The sequence below is a fragment of the Pogoniulus pusillus genome, chromosome 32 (assembly GCF_015220805.1).
Source record: "Pogoniulus pusillus isolate bPogPus1 chromosome 32, bPogPus1.pri, whole genome shotgun sequence".
NCBI lineage: Eukaryota > Metazoa > Chordata > Aves > Piciformes > Lybiidae > Pogoniulus > Pogoniulus pusillus.
The window spans coordinates 4,139,614-4,160,030 of record NC_087295.1 but is presented as its reverse complement, the minus strand read 5'-3'; the positions used below and the strand labels follow the sequence as shown (position 1 = coordinate 4,160,030).

General features: G+C 46.3%; 1 protein-coding gene across 21 annotated transcripts in view; it reads left to right on the top strand.

Annotated features, from left to right (window-relative positions):
• ARPP21 (cAMP regulated phosphoprotein 21) overlaps positions 1-16,658 on the top strand; it is a 239,183-nt gene extending 222,525 nt beyond the window's left edge. For all 21 annotated transcript variants that reach the window (XM_064169992.1, XM_064169988.1, XM_064169986.1 and 18 more), the window contains 2 exons: positions 13,965-14,116; positions 15,691-16,658. In XM_064169992.1, the coding sequence (XP_064026062.1) occupies positions 13,965-14,116; positions 15,691-15,948 (410 nt within the window). In that variant the 3' untranslated portion in view covers positions 15,949-16,658. The remainder of the gene's footprint in view (positions 1-13,964; positions 14,117-15,690) is intronic.
• The last annotated feature ends 3,759 nt before the right edge of the window (positions 16,659-20,417 follow it).

Here is a 20,417-nt window from a genome sequence, read left to right as displayed (position 1 = left end):
TCGCTGTGCCTGGAGGTGTTTAAGCAAAGCCTGGCTGAGGCACTCAGTGCCATGGTCTAGTTGACTGGACAGGGCTGGATGCTAGGTTGGACTGGCTGAGCTTAGAATCAACCAGGCTGGAAGAGAATACCATGATTCTGTAATAACTCAGCTTGTATCACTTGTCAGCACTGCTGGATCACAAAATGTCTCATGAAGAAGTCACCCTTCAAAACCTAATTTTACAGATGAGAAAACTAATAGGCAGCAAGGAGGAGTAATGCACTCAAGGTGTGTTATGTCCTAGGCAAGCAAAAAGCTATCAATATTTATGAGGTATGCATGGAAAAAGTTCTGCTGCTGGCTCTCAAATATACCTTGACCAGAGAGCCAGGCTGATGTTGAGTATTTATGCTGAGTTGAAGTCCCCATATGTCTGTGCTCTTTGTTGTGCATTTTCCATAGCTGTGAATGCTTAGCTTGCATTGCTCAGGAGTTCAGACTTTGCAAATACCTTTGGCCGTGGAGATTGCAAACGCAGCCTTGCTGGGGTTGCAGACTATTAAAAGTCTGCTGTGTGACACCAAATGCTCTGTGGCAGCTCTGCCCCAGTGATTCCTGAGAGGAAACATCACCCTGGAGAGACCCACAGCAGACAAAGCACAGATTTTCAGGAGACTTGCCTACATTTAACTTTGTGCTATGCTTTGAGGCTTTTGCTAATGAAAGTTGACTTTGCATCCTTTATGGTTGCACAGCTTGGGGATGCTTTGAGGGGAGATAAGGGGATCAGAGCTGATCCTGTGGAGTTTGCAGTGTAGCTCTGCAGACTGAGCTTTTGCCTGGCAGACCTACCTTCTTGGGCTGTTGCACTGGCTTGGGTTAACCAAAAGATCCCTGTTCTGGAATAACACTGGACCAGTGACAGCAGAAGTTTTCCAAGTGATGACTAACCTGCTTTGTAATGAAAGCTGGGGATGAACCAAGGGCAGAGGGAGGTTTATTTGCATGTAGCTGAATTAAACCATGCTCTGGCTGAACATTTTGACATCTGTCGACCACAGGCTTGATTCCACTAGCGTGAGGGAGGCAGGGAACTGGCAGAGTGATGCTTGCCTATGTCCAAAGCACTGCAGTCAGCCTGCTGGCCAACTTGGCAGACAATGAATCAATGCAGAAACCAAGAGGTTGCTTCTGAAACCACCTCTATCTCCCTCTCTTTTTCTCTTCCTCTTGCTCTCTTTAAGCCAAGATTTCTTGGCACAGCTCTCCAGAAAAGCTTGCTACTTGCTGCTGACAGTGCTGTATCTGTCTGTACCTTTTGTGAGAGGACAAGGAACTTGGACCTCCAAGTGTTAAGTGCTTTTGTTTACTAAGTGCCACTAAACTCTATGTAGAAAAGGCAGAGGTGAAAGTTTCTTTCTACTCCTTTTTACTTCTTTAATAAATATTCTTACTATATATATATGTATTTACTTCTTTTATATATATATATATATGTTATTCTGCCCACCCAATACCAGAGCAACAAATACCTTTGACTGTGATATGGAGATAGCCATGCTTTGCAGATGTAGCTGCCTGATTTACCAAACCAGTTTCTAACACTGTATGAATTCATTACTTTGAAGATTCTCTGGCCAATTAAAACAAGCAAACAAACCAACCAAAAAATCTCAGATGCCTTTGAAATGAGACAGTTTCCTCCTAAGGCAATCCAGAATGATGGAACAAAATATTTCAGCTGCCTATGGACAATGGAATTATTTCATTTCATGTCAAGTTATTTTCTTTTCTTGTACCTCAAGCAACACGTTTGGAGTCTTAGAAATGGGTAGTGTTCTGCTTGGAATGTCAGAAGGGAATGTTTTTACTTTGCCAGGCATTTTTGTCTTTTACTCACTCTTCTCTTTTGTAAGCTAAACCATCTGGCTGTAAGTGAAGCCAGCCAAACACTACAGTAAAGCCTACAGTTACCTGTGTAGGTTTTATGTTCACCTCCTTCCAGCAGAAAGTTCTAGCTGGAAGATAAAGGGCAATTTTAGTGCAGCAATCTGATGTATTGCAGTTGTACCCGTGGCAGAACTGCAGTCAGCACTTGCATTTCTGCAGCAATGTGAAGTGGAGTGGATGCCTAGAACAGAGCCTGGCACTGAGTATGCTACTTGTCTTTTGCCTTGTACTTCAAGGGATAATGGCAATGGATTGCCCTGATGAGAATGATTGCTTCAATAGCAGAAAAGGCCTAACTCAATTTCCTTAGCAGGTCTTTTTTTAATTAAGAAAGACAAGAGAAGTAAACCAGGGACTACTAGTGAACTAGGAGGGTTTAATTGCAAGATTAACTCAGCAGGAGCTCTCTGTGCCTGAAACACAAAAGTAAACTAGGGTCTTCTAGTGAACTAGGAGGGTTTAATTGCAAGATAAACTCAGCAGGAGCACTCTGTGCCTGCACCACAGAAGTAAACCAGGGTCTACTAGTGAACTAGGAGGGTTTAATTGCAAGATAATCTCAGCAGGAGCACTCTGTGCCTGCACCACAGAAGTAAACTAGGGTCTTCCAGTGAACTAGGAGGGTTTAATTGCAAGATAAACTCAGCAGGAGCACTCTGTGCCTGCACCAGAGAAGTAAACCAGGGTCTACTAGTGAACTAGGAGGGTTTAATTGCAAGATAAACTCAGCAGGAGCACTCTGTGCCTGCACCAGAGAAGTAAACCAGGGTCTACTAGTGAACTAGGAGGGTTTAATTGCAAGATAAACTCAGCAGGAGCACTCTGTGCCTGCACCAGAGAAGTAAACCAGGGTCTACTAGTGAACTAGGAGGGTTTAATTGCAAGATAAACTCAGCAGGAGCACTCTGTGCCTGCACCACAGAAGTAAACCAGGGTCTACTAGTGAACTAGGAGGGTTTAATTGCAAGATAAACTCAGCAGGAGCACTCTGTGCCTACACCACAGAAGTAAACCAGGGTCTACTAGTGAACTAGGAGGGTTTAATTGCAAGATAAACTCAGCAGGAGCACTCTGTGCCTGCACCATAGAAGTAAACCGGGGTCTTCCAGTGAACTAGGAGGGTTTAATTGCAAGATAAACTCAGCAGGAGCACTCTGTGCCTGCACCACAGAAGTAAACCAGGGTCTACTAGTGAACTAGGAGGGTTTAATTGCAAGATAAACTCAGCAGGAGCACTCTGTGCCTGTACCACAGAAGAGAAGCATGTTACAGTCATCCCTTATTGCTGTTTGGTTTATTATATGCCAGTATCTCTTGGTGCTTAATTTAGTAGCACTTTCATGCATGTACGTGGGGCTATGTGTGAATGGAGGTTGAGTCCCATCTTGCCCCACTTTCCAGCTTGTAGGTTGAGCAGTAGCTGTGCAAAAGGAGGGTTGAGAAATGATTTGATTTTATGTGTTGTAGAACTGGAGCCTTCATCTTTAGTTTGGTTGCTACCTGCCTGGTCAAGTTTCTCAGAAGCCTCTTAGATGATGACAAGGATAAATGTGAATAAATAAGTCAGTATCTCTCCCTTTGGAGATCCCTTTGTTCAAGAAGCTGAGTTTCCTGGCCTCAGTCCAGAAGTATACTCCAGCCTGTAAATCAGTTATCTGAAGATTAAAAAAAATAGTAACTGGCTCATAAAAGTTAAGGAAATGTTTAAAGGCTCTGCTGTCTAGGGGCCAAAGTCATCAGTGTGCTGCGGGCAAGTGCTCCTAATGTGCTGTAAAGCCAAAGCTGATTGCTAACCCAGATAGTCTTTGATTTACGTTCTGCATGGGCACACTTGGAGGAGAAGAGATTTTTCCAGTTGGACCCATATGGACAGACATATGCTCCAGCAAAGTCCTGTTGGCTTCAGTATCATCCTTGCATCTGTTTGCATCTAGCTGGAGGACATAGCCCATAACTTGCTGTGCCCTTCTGTTGTAGGTAAACAAACCAGCACAAGTGTTTTCGCTTGGTGGTTCCATACATTGACCTTTAGGTGTGCACAGAAGCAGTGGGGAGGAAGGATGCCATCAGGCTGTGGCTGTGCCTTTGTCACAGATGGTATTTGCAGTTGGTGTCATGTGTATGAAAAGTCTTCTCGAAGCTGAGCCACAGAACAAAGTCCACTTTGCGAGGATGAAAAGCAGGGATCGTGAGTAAGATTTTATGCACTAGCAGTGATTGACCCCATTCTGCCCTCTGTAAAACACAGCACAGCCTGGTGAATCCTGCATCACCAGCACACTGCAGCCTACGTGGCATGTGGGCAGGCTTCTCTACCTGAGTGAGGCTGCGTGGAAATAAACAGCCTGGCAGAAGCAGCGACAGCACATGGACCACCACCTCTGTGCCCGTGCTGATGAGCAGCAGCCTTGCACAAGTGCTCCCAGCCTGGGCTGGGGCTCTAAGCTCTGCTGCTCTCTTGGGCACCACACAGAGATTTTGAGGTGTTTTCCAGAATAGTTTTGTGCAGTTCTGCTGAGTTTTCTTCTGGGCATTTCTTCTGGCTGTAAGTTCTTCCATCTACAGTCATCTTGTCTATGCAGGAATGTGCCCTTTTCTGTACAAGGCTGGCAGCTGTTCCTTGAAGTTTGCAGGCTTGCTGGGATGGTGGAGGTTCACCTTGGGCTTGCACTAGTAGGTATATAATACCAAGAGCTGAGTTACAGATCAGTACACAGGGGATGAATGGTTTGCTTGCTCAGAGCTGCTGTTACTTATATGGGGACAACCAAGCAAATCAAACTAGTGTAATGCAGAGGTGAACCTGCTGAAATTCAGTGGGTCTGAGTTCATAGCTGGTATGGAAACTGCTCCTGCTGGTTTTGTACTTGTTCTTATTTTGGATCACACTTAATTTTGCTTGGCTGCCCCACTGCATGCTGCTCTTACAGATTTGCTGACAAAAGCAATGCATATTGCAAAGAATTGTTACCCTCTGGCCAGGAAGTGCAGCAGGCTCCAGGAGTGTGACAGCCTATGGCTGTAGTAAGGGCTATGGCTAGGTTTGCATCTCTTTGGTCTTTCAGTAAAGCTCTCTCAAGAGCAACCCTCAAATTCTCCAGAATTACTTGTGGGGCTCCCCATGGGACTCTTGTTGATGTCAGTAGGTTTGGCAGGCAGGGACTGAGAGCAGAAGAGTTATCCCTGTTTGTTCTCTAGTGCTTTTAGGACCTCCCTGATGTCACAAACACCACACTCCAGCTTCAGTGTGTGCTTTCAGTGGTTTAGCTCTGTGAGGGTGAAAAGGGCTTCACTCCTCTCAGAACAGTGTTATCACAGGCTCACAGGATGTTAGGGGACCCAAAGAGATCATTGAGTCCAACCTCCCTGCCAGAGCAGGACCATACAATCTAGCTCAGGTCACAGAGGAATGCATCCAGATGGGACTTGAAAGTCTCCAGAGAAGGAAACTCCACAACCTCTCTGGGGAGCCTGTCCCAGTGCTCTGGGACCCTTACAGTAAAGAAGTTCCCCCTTGTGTTGAGCTGGAACCTCCTGTGCTGCAGCTTCCATCCATTGCTTCTTGTCCTATCCCAGGGAGCAGAGCCTGTCTCCCCAAACTGTCAGCCACCCTGCCCTGACTTCATGGCTCAGCTGAGCCAGAAAGCCTAAACTCCCTCCCTTCTCTCTCTCTGCCTCACCTGTGTCATGAGCTGCCCGAGGGACTTCTTTTCTCCTTTTTCATTTCTATGGTTTGGTCTCCAGTAACATGCAGAAGCCTCAGATGACCAAAACAGCTGCCCATACTTTGGCTCAGTGCATAAGTCAGGCTCCAGGGCCTGGGGAGGTGCCGAGATCTTGGCTCAGCTGCTTTAACAGAGCTCTGCCTCATTGGCTTGCAGTTATTTTGGCTTGCAGCTGGCTGATCCCTCTGTATTTTTACTGAAGTGAGCTAAAAGCATTTTGCCTTAAAAATAGAATTTTCTTTTCTGAGCCTTACAGACGCTTGAGTTCCATCCTGTGTCTGTAAGAGATGCCCCTCTGGTTACCTTCAGGTTTATCATGAGGAGCAGAGCACATAATTTTTGTAATGGTTTCTGAGGAAAGGTGCTAAGCCAGCTCAAACCAGAAGAGTGTGTTGCAGAGGGAATAAACTGAGTGATTGAAGTATCATGTCCTAACATGGGTTCAGCTTCACAGCACCAACAGGTTTATTTTCAGCATCAAGACCTTTACCACTAGCAAGTTGCTCTTAGAGCTGTCCCTATAATTTTGAGATGCTTTGTGTCAACTCATAAAAGAATAGATCCAGATATCAAACTGGGGAAAAATCATTTCCTCAACCCTGGATCTCTTAATGTTTTTATCCATTCAGGCTCTCTTTGCTGCCTGTTTATCTACAGTTCTTGTCTAACAACGGTGCTCTCGGGTTCTCCAGTTGATAGCAAAAAGCAAACTGAATGCAATCATTTGTCTTTGAGCTGTTCAACTGTGCCCTTCTTTGTGTTCTTCTTAATAATGCCAGGTCTCCCAAGGGCACTCTCACACAGCTTTATCATATAAAGCTTTTTGTTTGACCTTACCTGCTGTTCCCCTGGGACACTGGGAGGTGGTGTGGGGAAGCCAAAATGCCAGCCTGCTTTAATTAAACTTTTCCTCTCAGAAGATGTTACACTGTGTGATTTCATTAGGTATCTAATGAAAGTATTTAATCATACCTCTTACTTGCCTGGGCCTCCTTACTTGGGCCTGAGGTCACCAAGTTTTACAGCAACTCTTTTAAAGGTGTGGAAAGGTAACTGAGGGGTGGGTATGAATCTTGAAGTGATTTGTAAGTTCATTCTATCCGTGCTATTGCCTGTTTGCCCTAAAGGCACTTGCTTGAATGATGAAGCAGAAAGCTCAGTGCCCTTTAGCAAAAACTTTTTTCCCCCACAGGATGGAGTGCCTGCATATAAATGTCTTTTAAAAGCTAATGCTGCCCCTTGTCTCTAGCAGCTGGAAGTTGGCATCGTAGGACAGGGGGTAAAAGAAAATGCAATGGGTATTTCCATGCTGTGTAAGAAGCTCTAAGTCTCACTTGTGATAGGCAGTGTTTCTTTCAGCTGAACAAGGGGACAGAGTCTCAAGTTGTGCCAGGGCAGGTCTAGGCTGGATGTTAGGAGGAAGTTGTTGGCAGAGAGAGAGATTGGCATTGGAATGGGCTGCCCAGGGAGGTGGTGGAGTCACCGTCCCTGGAGGTGTTGCAGCCAAGCCTGGCTGGGGCACTCAGTGCCATAGTCTGGTTGATTGGCTAGGGCTGGATGCTAGGTTGGGCTGGCTGAGCTTGGAGGTCTCTTCCAACCTGCTTGATTCTGTGATTCTATGATTTCATCATTTCTCTTTGGCATAATCTCACCCACCATAACAGGAGGCTTTCTACCACCCATTTGGTTTCAAGCAGCGACTGTTGATGAGGCAAGGTCTACACACAAAGCACTCCCTTAGCTTTTGTGTAGATATAACTTCTTCCACTTTATGTAGGTTTGTGAGACCCTCATCCTGCACAGCTTTTGAACTGCATTGCTAGAGGAATTGTGTCGTTCCCCTAGTTCTGTTTCCCCATTTTGTTAGCAGCCACGAAGTGCTCCCAGCTGCCCATATTGTCTGATGGAGCATGAAGCCACCCATGCTTTGGATGCTCTGTGCTTTGTGTTTCTGCAAAACAAGTAAAGGCAGTAAAGTAAAGCTTCTTGGGGAAGCATAAATGAAGAGGACAAGGAGGGGCAGTTCTCAGGTGGCTGAGACAGAACCTGTTGGCAGTCAGACAGAACTAGGCAGATGATGGATTTCATAGCTGCTCCCCACATCAATTTCTTGTGTGTCTTGCAATACTTTTTTCATCAGCAAGTGCTACCAAATCCAACAAATAGATCACTCTGAAATAACACAAATTTGCAGCACATCTCCAAATATGATTTCTTCTTCTTCTGAAGCTCAATGAAGATATTATTGGCCTGTTGCTATCACGAGATTTGTAGCTTTGTGAACCAGAGAAAGAGGAATGGGAGAGAGAGACAAGGTAGCTGTCTTCTAACCAGTGCTTTTCTTCTTTCTTGTCATTAGAAATCTTCCTGACATCTCTCTGGTGCACATACATCCTGCTGAGTTCCTCAGTGCAGCTGAACACAGCTTTTTCTCTGTGGGTCTGCCAACAAATGTGGCTTTTGGTCTGTCACCAGCTTCAGGAAGCGTGAATGTGCTTTTGACCAAAGCTCTGGTTTTTACCAAACCTCCTGACCCCCAGCCCTCAGATGTTTAGAAGCATTGATTAAATCCCCTCTCAGTCTTCTCTTCTCCAGACTAAGCAGTCCCAGGTCCCTCAGCCTCTCCTCATAAGCCATGCCCTTCAGTCCCCTAACCAGACCCTCTCCAGCAGATCCCTGTCCTTCTTAAACTGGGGAGCCCAAAACTGGAGGCAGTATTCTCACCAGGGCAGAGTGGAGAGCCAGTCCTTCTAGCTCACATGGCATCCAGTTCACACACTTAAATTATCTGTGATGTCTTCCAGTAGAACACAAAGCCCAAATATCTTCCTAGATCAAGACACTTTTATGTGTATTGCTGAGAGAAAGCAGGCACAGGAGGAGGAGATTGATCAACTGCAGCAGATTTGGTTTGCAGCATGGCTTGGATTTTAGATCCAAAATTAAACTGCAGAAGTGTTTACAAAGTGATTTGGATTCCAGCTGCACAAGATGTGTTTTAAATCTTCAGGCTCACATCAGAAATAGAGAGACCAGTAGGCAGAGATGTTTATTAGTGTCACTTTGGGGTGAGGCTAAAAATCAAAATCAGCTTGTATTTATTGCTTGATTTTATGTTGTTTGGTTCTTTTCATGAGCTTTTTCATCCCTCACTTGTGTTGAAACTGGTCAGGTAGTGACCAACTGCACAACAAACTGAAAAGCTACCCCAGTTTGCTCATTAGCCCCCCAAATTGAGCATGCTGTGGTTGGGCTCGAGAAGCCAGTCTGAGGATTGTGTTCAAGTGGTGAGGGTAGAGTGGGAGTAGCAGGTCTGCAGTTGGGGACTGCTGCAGTCGTCAGCCCAAGCACTGATTGCTCTTCCCGCAGAGTGCTGATGCACATCTTACCAAGCTGATCTTGCTCACGGCCGAGCCATGCAGCAGACCCTCCAAACAGGGATGTGCCATTCATGAAGAACGTGTGCTGAGCCCAGCAGAGCACCAAGCATGCTTGAATTACAGCTCTGGGTGACGTTCTAAGCCTGCTGCATTTCCTGTTTTGAGCTCAGTAGCCTCATTAAGAAATTAAAACATCTGTGGGGCTTGCATGCAGTCCTTATCCCCCTGGGATGTTTAAGTTTGCTGACTGCCAGCATGGTGATGAAGGTTGTAAAGGTTCAGAGAGTTACCTTGATGGTATGACAACCTCTTTCATTTTAACTGCAATCCAAGGCTCATTTTCCCTCTGAGGCGTTGACTGCAATTCTGTGCACGATTTGTTCCTCTGGTTGTTTAACAATGTCTCTCATGTTTGCCCTGATTTAAAAACTCCTCCTTTGTAGCAGAGATAACATGGAGCAGGATGATATAATTGCAGTAAAGAGGCCCTGGAGCTTGCAGTAATGGGGTGGTTCATCTGATGTGTGCTGCCATTAGAAAATAACCCACGTATGTGTGTTCTCAGGGGACAGTAAAGAGGCTTTTAAGGATTGCACTTGGTGTAGTATGAAAGCTAATGAGCACAAGAGCAAGTAGGGGATCACTATTGCTGCAGAAAGCATGGTGCCACTTCCTCTTCTCCCTTCTTCCCTGACACTGGTGTAGCTCCTCAACATCTGCCTTGGTCCAGTGCTGCATGGCGTGTGCCGCAGGCGGTTCCCAAGCCTTGGGGGAGCACTCTTCTTGCTTTCATCTCACTGAAAAATAGCCTCCGAGAAGTGTGGCAGAGCTGAGCTGAGGACTGAAACCACTCTGTGCATACAAAAGAATGTCGGGGGCATAGTGGCCTCTGGTAGTGCTTTCTAGCTAAGATTTGCTAGAATGATACATGTTGTATTTGGAGAACATGGAGTAGAAAGTTGAGGTGAAGAGACAGCTGGCTGTGTCCAAAGACACAGCAGGATATCAGCAGGGGTGGGAGTGGAATTGTATTTGCCAGAGGTAACAAAAGGGCTTCTTTCTGCTTGACTCGTGCTGTCTGTCTCTCTCCACAGAGCACCAGTCCACCACTCTCTGCCACTGTATCACAGTTCAACTCTGTGAGCCCTGATCTGATTGCATTCCCCAGCTTAGCATCACTTGATCCCGGGTCCACCATCAATCTATTGTTCATTACAGCATCTGGGACTGACTTTGACGACTGCAAGCGACAGGAGATTAATTATCCGTTGCTGGTTTTGCTGCCAGTCTACTCCTCTCTGCCTCAGCCTTCACTGCTGCAAACACCAGAATAGTAGTGCTAAATTTTTCATTCCTGTCCTCTCTTCCCTCCCTCCCCCCTTAAGGCAGTTGGTCTATGGGAGCAGAAGAGGACTTGCAATTTTATTATTGCTGTATAAGCCTTCTGTAAACTCAGTTGCAGCACTTCTGATACTGGTAATTTTTTGTGACTAAAAAACATGCTGATGCTGTGTTTGTGCATAGGAAAAAAGAGCAAATTAGAATGTGTGGTAATCTGGTGGCATTTGGGAGATCCTTGATGCTATCTCTCAGCCAAGTTAATCACTCCTGGAATTAGTTTATTTTTGATTTTGCTCTGTGGACTGGAGGCATTAACCTCCTGTCTGTAGGAAAGAAAGCATCTTTCATGCTAAAAAATTGATCAGATCTACCAAATGTTTCCCTGGCACCCAAAAAGGTTTTGAAGGGAAGTTTTGAGTTGACAATAGACAGGCAGAAGCAGAGACATTTGTGACTGGCTTGAGGGACGCACCCAAAGGTGGCTGTTGATGAGTCCATGTCCAAGTGGAGGCCAGTGACAAGCAGAGTCCCTCAGGGATCAGTCCTGGGACCAGTCTTGTTCAACATCTTTGTCAATGACATGGACAGTGGCACTGAATGCACCCTCAGCAAGTTTGCTGATGACACCAAGCTGTGTGGTGCAGCAGACAGGCTGGAGGGCAGGGAAGCCGTCCAGAGGAACCTGGACAGGCTGCAGAGGTGGGCACAAGCCAACCTCGGGAGGGTCAACAAGGCCAAGTGCAAGGTCCTTCAGCTGGGTCGAGGCAATGGCAAGCACAAATCCAGGCTGGGCAGTGAATGGCTGGAGAGCAGCCCTGAGGAGAGGGACCTGGGGGTGCTGCTGGATGAGAAACTCAACAGGAGCCAGCAGTGTGCACTTGCAGCCCCGAGGGCCAACCAGATCCTGAGCTGCATCAGGAGAAGTGTGGCCAGCAGGGCCAGGGAGGTGATTCTCCCCCTCTGTTCCACTCTGGTGAGACCTCACCTGGAGTACTGCATCCAGCTCTGGAGCCCCCACTACAAGAGGGATGTGGAAATGCTGGAGCATGTCCAGAGCAGGGCCATGAGGATGTTCAGAGGGCTGCAGCAGCTCTGCTATGAGCACAGACTGAAAGAGTTGGGGCTGTGCAGTCTGCAGAAGAGGAGGCCCTGAGGTGACCTCGTTGTGGCCTTCCTGTATCTGAAGGGGGCCTACAAAAAATCTGGGGAGGGACTTTTTAGGCTGTCAGGGAGTGACAGGACTGGGGGGAATGGAGCAAAGCTGGAGGTGGGGAGATTCAGCCTGGAGGTGAGGTGGAAGTTCTTCAGCATGAGAGTGGTTGAGGCCCCATCCCTGAAGGTGTTTAAGGCCAAGCTGGATGAGGCTGTGGGCAGCCTGCTCTAGGCTAGGGTGTCCCTGGCCATGTCAGGGGGGTTGGAACTAGCTGGTCTTTGTGGTCCCTTCCAACCCTGCCTGATTCTGTGATTCTACATTTGTGACTTTATTTTCCTTACATAATGAAGAAATGCCCAGGTGATGATTTCCAATTCAAGCAGTATATTGAACCCTGCACTGTATTCATGAATATAAATTGAGCCAACGTGACACACATATTTCACACAGAAAAACTGACACAGCCTTGCTCCTTCTGCTAATTCTTCTCTGCCTGCTGTGTGCTTGTTCTGAGAGCATCACCACAGAGTCGGCGGTGCACTGCATAGCTGTGTGTTCAAAAAACACACCTGCTGAAGGACACACAATGGACTGAGGAGAAATTACTTGTGGATTTATAATGATTGTGGCTGGCTACATTTCTCAAGGACAAGATCTTTCTGTGTCCCTCCTTTCCCACTTTTCCTCTGCAAAATCCCCCATCTCTAAAACAGTAGCATCACCCAGCCAGCCCACTTCCACCTAGCAAGGCTCATTCTCAGGCTGGACCATGTTGCTGCCAAGTGCTACACTACTCGTGCTTCACCTCCCATCCACCCTTCTGCCTCATTAGCAGGTTTGCCCCTCCAGATCATCCAGACTGTGCCCATTTCTCAGTTAGTCTCAGAGAGGCTGTCCCAGCAGAAAACCTGCAATGTCGTGGTGACTTTGAACAGAGAGCCAAGAGCATGTGGAAGCAGAAGTATCAACATCTCCTCCCTGTGCAGTCACTTGTGTGTCAGCAGTGCTTCCATCCACCAACAGCAAGGACCAGATACTCCTTAATTTCTGATTTACTTCTTTTGCTGAATCTGAAACTAGTGGGGTGGAATATGACCCTTAATATGCTTTCATCTGATCTGTGACCCTTCATATACTCTGATATGCTCCAGCTCCAAAAGCCTTGTAAGTTGGAGCTGGTGTGTATATAAATGCTCTTGATTAGATTAACCCTTCTCTGTTTACATCCTGCTGTGGAATTGCTTTGAGAAAGGCAAGAGAAGAAAACACGACCTAAAAGAGAGCTGCCAGGTTAGACTGTGAAGGCCAAATAGCAGTGTCCTTGAAACTGGTAGGAGGTTTGCCTCAGAGGAAGTAGCCAGAAAGCAGTAGCACCCTAGGTCTGTTCAGGGCTTTACAATCCAGTGCTGCAATCAGGGTGGTCTCTGAATCTGCATTGAAGAGCATGAGGAAGGTGTGATGCCCACTTGTGTTAGCCTTACAGGGCTCTCAGCTCCCTGCAGTTGTTTATTCCCCTGTGATGTTTACTTCCAGTAATGCTTCTCTCTATTTATAATGACCTTTTGATGAACACAGGGAGAAATGGTGTCATCATTTGCTGTGCCTTAAACCAGTTTTCCTTTTGCCCCTGCAAAGCGAGAGGGTATTTCACAGTATCACAGTACCAACAAGGTTGGAAGAGACCTCATAGATCATCAAGTCCAACCCTTTACCACAATTCTCAAGGCTACTCCAAACCCTCACCAAAATCAAATTCAGTGTTAAGCTGCGAGCTGGTGGATCTGCCTACCTTCACTGGGATTCTATCAGGTGTGAGGACACAGGGCACAGATCTCCATGTTCTTCACACCTTGCTGCTCTTAAAGCCAGGGAAGATGAAGCACCACGTGGCCTAGAGGGAAATGTTTTTTAAAAAGCATGTGAGTTCTTAATTGAAGTTAAAACTAAGACCAGTTTTAGATGGGCATTTGGACATGAAAACACTGGTACAGGAGGAGATTGGAAAGTATTAGCAGTCAGAAAGGCCCTGCAGTGGGAAGGAGCTGGTTACAATGTCCCACCAGTGTGGGGTGGCTGTGGGCAGTGTCCTCTCCAGCCTCAGACCCAGCTGGTGGCTCCTGCTGCCCCACGGATCCCCTTTGGGGCATCTCTGCGCTGAACGCAGATGATGGTTTGCAGTGTCAGGCAGATACAGACCCAGAGAATGTGCCCTCCTCTGTTCATGGTTTGCCTTCCATTTGATCTCAGATCCATCCAGCCAGCCTTTTATATAAAATGTGGACTCTTAAGTTAGGATCCTGTTAGGTGATGAACTAGTCTGAGAAGCTGATTCAGTCAGGGGCTGTGCCAAAAGAGAAATGCATTTGCTGTTTGAATCATCCTGGCAGGAACAAGAGAAGGATGTTAAATTTGAAGCTGTCTTTCTTCTTCCAGGGTACCAACCCGTCCTGCCGAACCAGCAGCAGGGGTTCCAGGGTCTCATGGGAATGCAGCAGCCTCCCCAAAGCCAGAACCTGATGAATAATCAACAGGGAAATCAGGTGCAAGGCATGATGGTGCAGTATCCAGCCATGTCGTCTTATCAGGTACTGGGCTGCTTTTGTTGGAGAGCATTTAACTGAATGGGGGTGCTGCAGTGCATGACCTTCTGGATTCCTTCCTCGGTACAGTGTGTGGCAGGAGGCCTCCTGATAAAGAAGCTTCTATCTCAGATTGCTTTCTTTGCTTCCTGTTTTCATATCTTTAGTACTCCTGCTTTTCATTCTGCATGGGGAATACTGCAAATGAACTGCAGTGTGGCTAAAATGTCAGAAAGGCTGAAGGAATTCTGCTTCTTCCTGTGAAGAAAAGGAAGTTCTTAGAACAAAAGAACATTGGGTTTTGTTTTTGGTTTTGGCTGGTGTATTACTGTTTCCTTTAGTGAAGTTGAGGGATTTGCTTGATCCAGTTAAAAATCACTTATCTGTGGAGACTTCAACTGAAGATCTCACTATGTCTTCTGTAACAAGCTGCAGTCAGATAGATTTTTGCTTAATGTTTTTTTTGGGGGGAAGGGGAGGAGAATGGTTTTGGTTTTAGCCAGTCCATTAGTCAGCATGAGAGTGGTGAGAGCCTGGACTGGGTTGCCCAGGGAGGTGGTAGAGGCCCCATCCCTGAAGGTGTTTAAGGCCAGGCTGGATGAGGCTGTGGCCAGCCTGCTCTAGGGTAGGGTGTCCCTGCCCATGGCAGGGGGGCTGGAACTAGATGGTCCTTGTGGTCCCTTCCAACCCTGACTGATTCTATGATAAGTCATCCAGACTTATCTCCCCAGCTTCATAACTGGTTTCTGGGAGAGGTGACCTGGGCTTACATGTATTGCTGATCCCTCTGGAAAGTTAAGAAACTAAATGACATCTAAGTCATTTTAGAAGGCTGCCCTGGTGGATGGAGCAGCCATTCTTGCTTTCCCTTGGCTTCTCTGCAAGCAGTACAGGAACCCAGATGGAAATGGGGGAGTTACTTGTAGGTAAAATTTGCCTGTTTCATCTTCAGAGTTGCTCCAGTGAAAATGTCTTTTAAAGGTTAATGATCAAATTAAAGGTTTATGGATCAAATTTAAGGTTTGCTTCTGTTATGGAGCAAAGCTGGAGGTGGGGAGATTCAGCCTGGATGTGAGGAGGAAGTTGTTCAGCATGAGAGTGATGCAAGCCTGGAATGGGTTGCCCAGGGAGGTGGTTGAGGCCCCATCCCTGGTGGTGTTTAAGACCAGGCTGGCTGAGGCTGTGGCCAGCCTGCTCTAGGGTAGGATGTCCCTGGCCATGGCAGAGGAGTTGGAACTGGCTGGTCCTTGTGGTCCCTTCCAACCCTGACTGATTCTGTTATTCTGTTGGATGGCCTGGATATATACCAAGGTCGACTCTTCTGTTTGCATTGATCTCAGAAGTTCCTTTTCAACCAAGAGCATAGCAGAGCTATTCAGTAGAGGCAGGAGCAGAAAGGTTTCTCTTTAACCCTTCTCTAACACAGAAAAGCCTCAGGGAGGAGAGCAGCAGCAGCAAACAGCAGAACATGTTGGATGCTCAGACTCAGCCAGAAGGAAGAGAGGGACACTCAGGACCTCTTTGAATTTGTTTACTAATTCCTGTTTTCTTTCCCTGCATTCTGCCATGTCCCTGCCCAGGTGCCAATGACCCAGGGTTCTCAAGGATTGCCACAACAATCATATCAACAACCACTCATGCTACCTAATCAATCAGGTCAAGGAACACTTCCAGCCACTGGAATGCCTGTCTACTGTAATGTCATACCTCCTGCCCCACAGAACAACCTCCGGTTGATTGCCCCACACTGCCCCTCCAATAACGTTCCGGTCCTCTCTGCCAGCTGCAGGACAAACTGTGCCAACATTAACAATGCAGGGTGGCAGGTCAAGTACTGACACTGTGGCCAAGCTGTGGGATAAAACGAGGACAGAGGTGCATAATTTGACAACTAACTCATGGCCTTCAAACGAAGAGGAGCGCAACAGGATAATCAGCTGGGGACGTAAGGACTGACTACGGTCAAGTGATTTGCTGCTGGTAAAAAAAATCTGTAAAAAAAAGAAAAAAAAATTAATTTTTTTTTTGGGGGAGGGAAAGAAAAAAAAAGAAAAAAATACACACAAAAAAAAAATGTTTGCTGGTTAATGGTGCATATTTCTGTCATGTCTGCTAGGTACGCCTTTATAGCTTAGCTAGTGACATGAATTCATCAAGGTAAGATTTTTTCCTACCACTGAACACCACTGTGTAGATTGTAATATCCCCCAAGCCGGATTAGTTTTGTACTTTGTGTTGAGTTTGTGAAGCTAAAAGTATTTAAAGAAAAAAAAACACACACACACACACACAAAACCCAACAAAACAGAACGAAACCAACCAACAAAAAAACAATCACATCGTACCAAAGCTGTCATGGAAATGAAAACAAACAAACAAACACACAAAAAATAGAAAACAAAGAAAAGAGAAAAAAAAAAAAAAGAAATTACTGAATGGAAAGAATAATTTATATACACTCTAGAGGTTTTTTTATGGATATATACTGTATTGTAGTGCTTAATCACAATAAAGCTATTTGACCTCATGGAGAAAGGTCATGTTTCTACCACTGCTTGGTCTCTTTTCTGTTTATGAGTGAAGTGAACTCATTTTTTTTACTGCACTGTCTTGTTTCAGGTAAAGGTAAGGAGGAAATGATGCTTCATGGCCTGATGGGAGTTAGATGGCAAGGCAGCTACCTGTGTCTTAAGACTGGATGAGGTGCGTAGTGCAGTGGTCTAGTTGGTTGGGTAGGGCTGGGCGCTAAGTTGGACTGGATAAGTTTGGAGGTCACTTCCAACCCTGACCATTCTGTGATTCTGTGTAAGGTCACAAATAATTTACTACAGCTACAAGCCTCTATCTGCTAACTTACACCTGCTCAAGAAGCCAACAGTTGAATAAAAGAAGGCCTAGAGGTCCCACAGTATCCCATCCATCGGCTGAAAGATCCTAAGGTAGCAACCGGAGTACTCAGCACTTACTCTTCTCCGTGGGGAGCTACTCTACCCAATTATTGCTGTTCCAGCTGTAAAGCTATTTTGCACCAAATGATGACAGCCCAAGAATCTCATGCATCAGGCTCAAGCAGTGGGGACGAACAATGGCTGAGTTTTTTGCTCTTAAAACAATGCAGCACAGTGGTTTGCCGGGCATCTTTAGAACCTTTTCATTCATTTATTTATTTGTGGTGATTATTTTACATTCCTGTAGTGTTTCTCATTATTACATCCATGTTCAGTCAAATTCCCAGCTTGTCCTGAGAAATTATTTGTCACTTATAAACGCTGCATTATTTGACATACTTCAGTGATGACAATGTTCAAGTAGCAACTGTGTTTACCAGACAAAAGAGCCTGAGTTGCTTCTTTTTGCTCTTAAGCTGCATGTTTTTGGTTTGTTTTGAACACTTCTTCAACATGTAGCAGCTGAGCCCCCCTGCCCCCCCCCCCCCCCCCCCCCCCCCCCCCAGGAATTCTACATCATGGAAAAAGATCCTTCTGAGTGTAAAATCTGGCTGTGTAGTAGTGTGGCAGTAGCCTACACTGCCATTGTTAATCTGAGTATGAAACAGCTTTTATTTTCCCCCTGAGAAGGGTAGCATTTCCTTTGCACACTTCAGCCGTGGGAGCAGGAACTGTAAGGGCTGCAACGTTTATTTGCAACAGATATTTTTTTTTTCCTTTTCCATGCAATAAATAGATTTCTTTCAGGGTTCAGTCTTCTTTTTCTTTTCTATCTACGTGTCTTGAAGTGTGAGGTTTCTACTGAATCCAGTCCTGAGGGATCATGAGCAAGCCGAGCGCTGGATTTTATGTAGTGGAATCACGATTCAGCTGCTGAGAGACAGTCAAGAACCCGAGCAGGTAAGCAAACACAATTCACTCTTCAATTAGAGGTGAACTGCCTTGGGAGACCACACTGATTGATTTTCTTTTTGGTGCTTTCTAAGCTCGAGGTACAGCATCTGAGCATTGCCTGTGACCCTGAGCTCTCATTTCTGTTGCCCTGCACTCTGTGGCTTATTTCCTTTTCATGTTTTCTGTACCGTGGAGGTTTTTTTTCCTAGCATTACCATAATTACAGATAATTGGATTTGCTGCTGCTGGGTGATTGATGGCTGAGTGAATGCCAGTCCTTTTCTGTCGAGGCTCCAGGGTCCAGCAGGTAAGGCCCAGAGGTGACCTTGCTGTGGATAGGCTAGGTGTTGTAGCCAGGCTGACTGAGGGGAAGAAGGGAGCTTGCCAGGCTGGATGGGTGGGCAGAGGCCAGTGGGATGAGATTTAACAAGGTTAAGTGCAGGGTTCTACACTTTGGCCACAACGACCTCAAACAGTGCTACAGGCTGAGGAAAGAGTGGCTGAGAGCAGGCAGAGACAAGGGGAGCTGGGGGTGCTGGTAGATAGGAGCTGAAGATGAGGCTGCAGTGTGCCCAGGTGGGCAGCAGAGCCAATGGCATCCTGGGCTGGCTCAGGAGCAGTGTGGCCAGCAGGACAAGAGAGGTTCTTGTGCCCCTGTGCTCAGCACTGGTTAAGCCACCCCTTGAGTGCTGTATCCAGTTCTGGGCTCCTCAATTAAAGAGAGATGTTGAGGTGGTGGAAGGTGTCCACAGGAGGGCGCCAAAGCTGGGGAGGGGCCTGGAGCACAGCCCTGAGAGGAGAGGCTGAGGGAGCTGGGGGAGGCCGAGGCTGGATGTTAGGAGGAAGTTGTTGGCAGAGAGAGTGATTGGCATTGGAATGGGCTGCCCAGGGAGGTGGTGGAGTTGTTGTGCCTGGAAGCGTTCAAGCAAAGCCTGGATGAGGCACTTAGTGCCATGGCCTGGTTGACTGGACAGGGCTGGGTGCCAGGTTGGACTGGGTGATCTTGGAGGTCTCTTCCAACCTGCTTGATTCCATGACTCTATGAATTGCTGTGCGTGCAGTGTCTGGAATGAAGAGCCCCTTTGGTAATCACTATATTTAAATCCTGTTTCTTCTCTCCTCTGAAGCACTGCTGTTACCTTATTGATCTTGCTTCTTGGCAGAGGACTGTGAATGAATTGCCTGTTAAAAACATCTCTTGGCACCACAGATCGATGGCAAGCTGGGCTGTAGGTGCTGTCAGCAGCAATGGGGAAGGGAATCAAAAAGCAAAGCCTAGCCACGCTGCTGCTCTAGAGAGAGAATCTCCTGGTGGCCTCTTGCTACTCTTGGTCACAGCTCCTCAGCAAACAGCTTATGCCACGCCTGACCGTGGCCACACATCCCTCTGATTTACCTGCCCTTGCCCACTCAGTGACAAGCTTGTGCAAGACATGTCCATAGCTGTGGGAGCAGGCATCCTGCTGACTTCTTTCAGCCTTGTGGCAGCAGCCACTGCTTGCTCATTAATTCATCTTCCTGCTGAAATGAAACTTCAACACAAAAAGTGAGGAGTTTCAGGAGGAGGTCACAGCCACCCCCCACCCCCTCTCAGAATGGCCTACATCCTCGATCTCACTCTCCAAAGAGTTTGAATCTCCTTAGGCAGATTTGGAAACTGAATTTGATGTCCCTCAGCTGTGGAGGATGCCCTAATTACTAAGGTATCATATACATGGGGGAGGCAACTGACGTGGTGCTGAGCATAGTTGCTTTATGCTAGAAGAAACTGTATTTTAAGACAGTTGAGTGATCTTATAGACCAAGGTAAGCACCAAAACTGTTCTAGATCCTTCTAAGCATACCATATCTTTAAGTCTTTCTCTTAAACGTAGGTGCCTTATGCTAGAAGAATTTCTATTGGAAGACAAAGAGTGATCTTGCTTCTAGCTCAAGGGAAGCACAAAAGCTGTTCTGTATTTCTCTCATCATACCCTGGTTTTAATTCTCTCTCTTAAACATTGATGCTTCATGCTAGAAGAATTTACATTGGAAGACAACTGAGTGATCTTGCTTCTAGCTGAAGGGAAGCACAGACACTCTGCTGTATCTTTCTAATCACACCATATTTTTAAGTCTTTCTCTTAAACTTTCTGTTCATTCATAAAAAAAAATTGGAGCTGCACTGCTCAGCAGCCTTCTGCTGTTAAACTAGAGATGTTTTCAGCATTGTCAGAAGGTGAGGAGGAGGAGGACATAAGAAGTGACCTGCAAATACATAATGAGAAGGGATAGGTGAAGCTCAGAGCTTTTTTTTTCCCAGACCCTTACAACACTTCCTAGGCACTTTCCATAAGGGAAGTGCTCTTGGCCAAATTTAGTTCAAGAGTTGATGATTGGTCCCCATGAATTCAGAAACAGCACTGAAATGATTTGCAGGACATGCTTCTCCTCTGTGGAGTTGCTGTGACACAATGAGTTTGTTT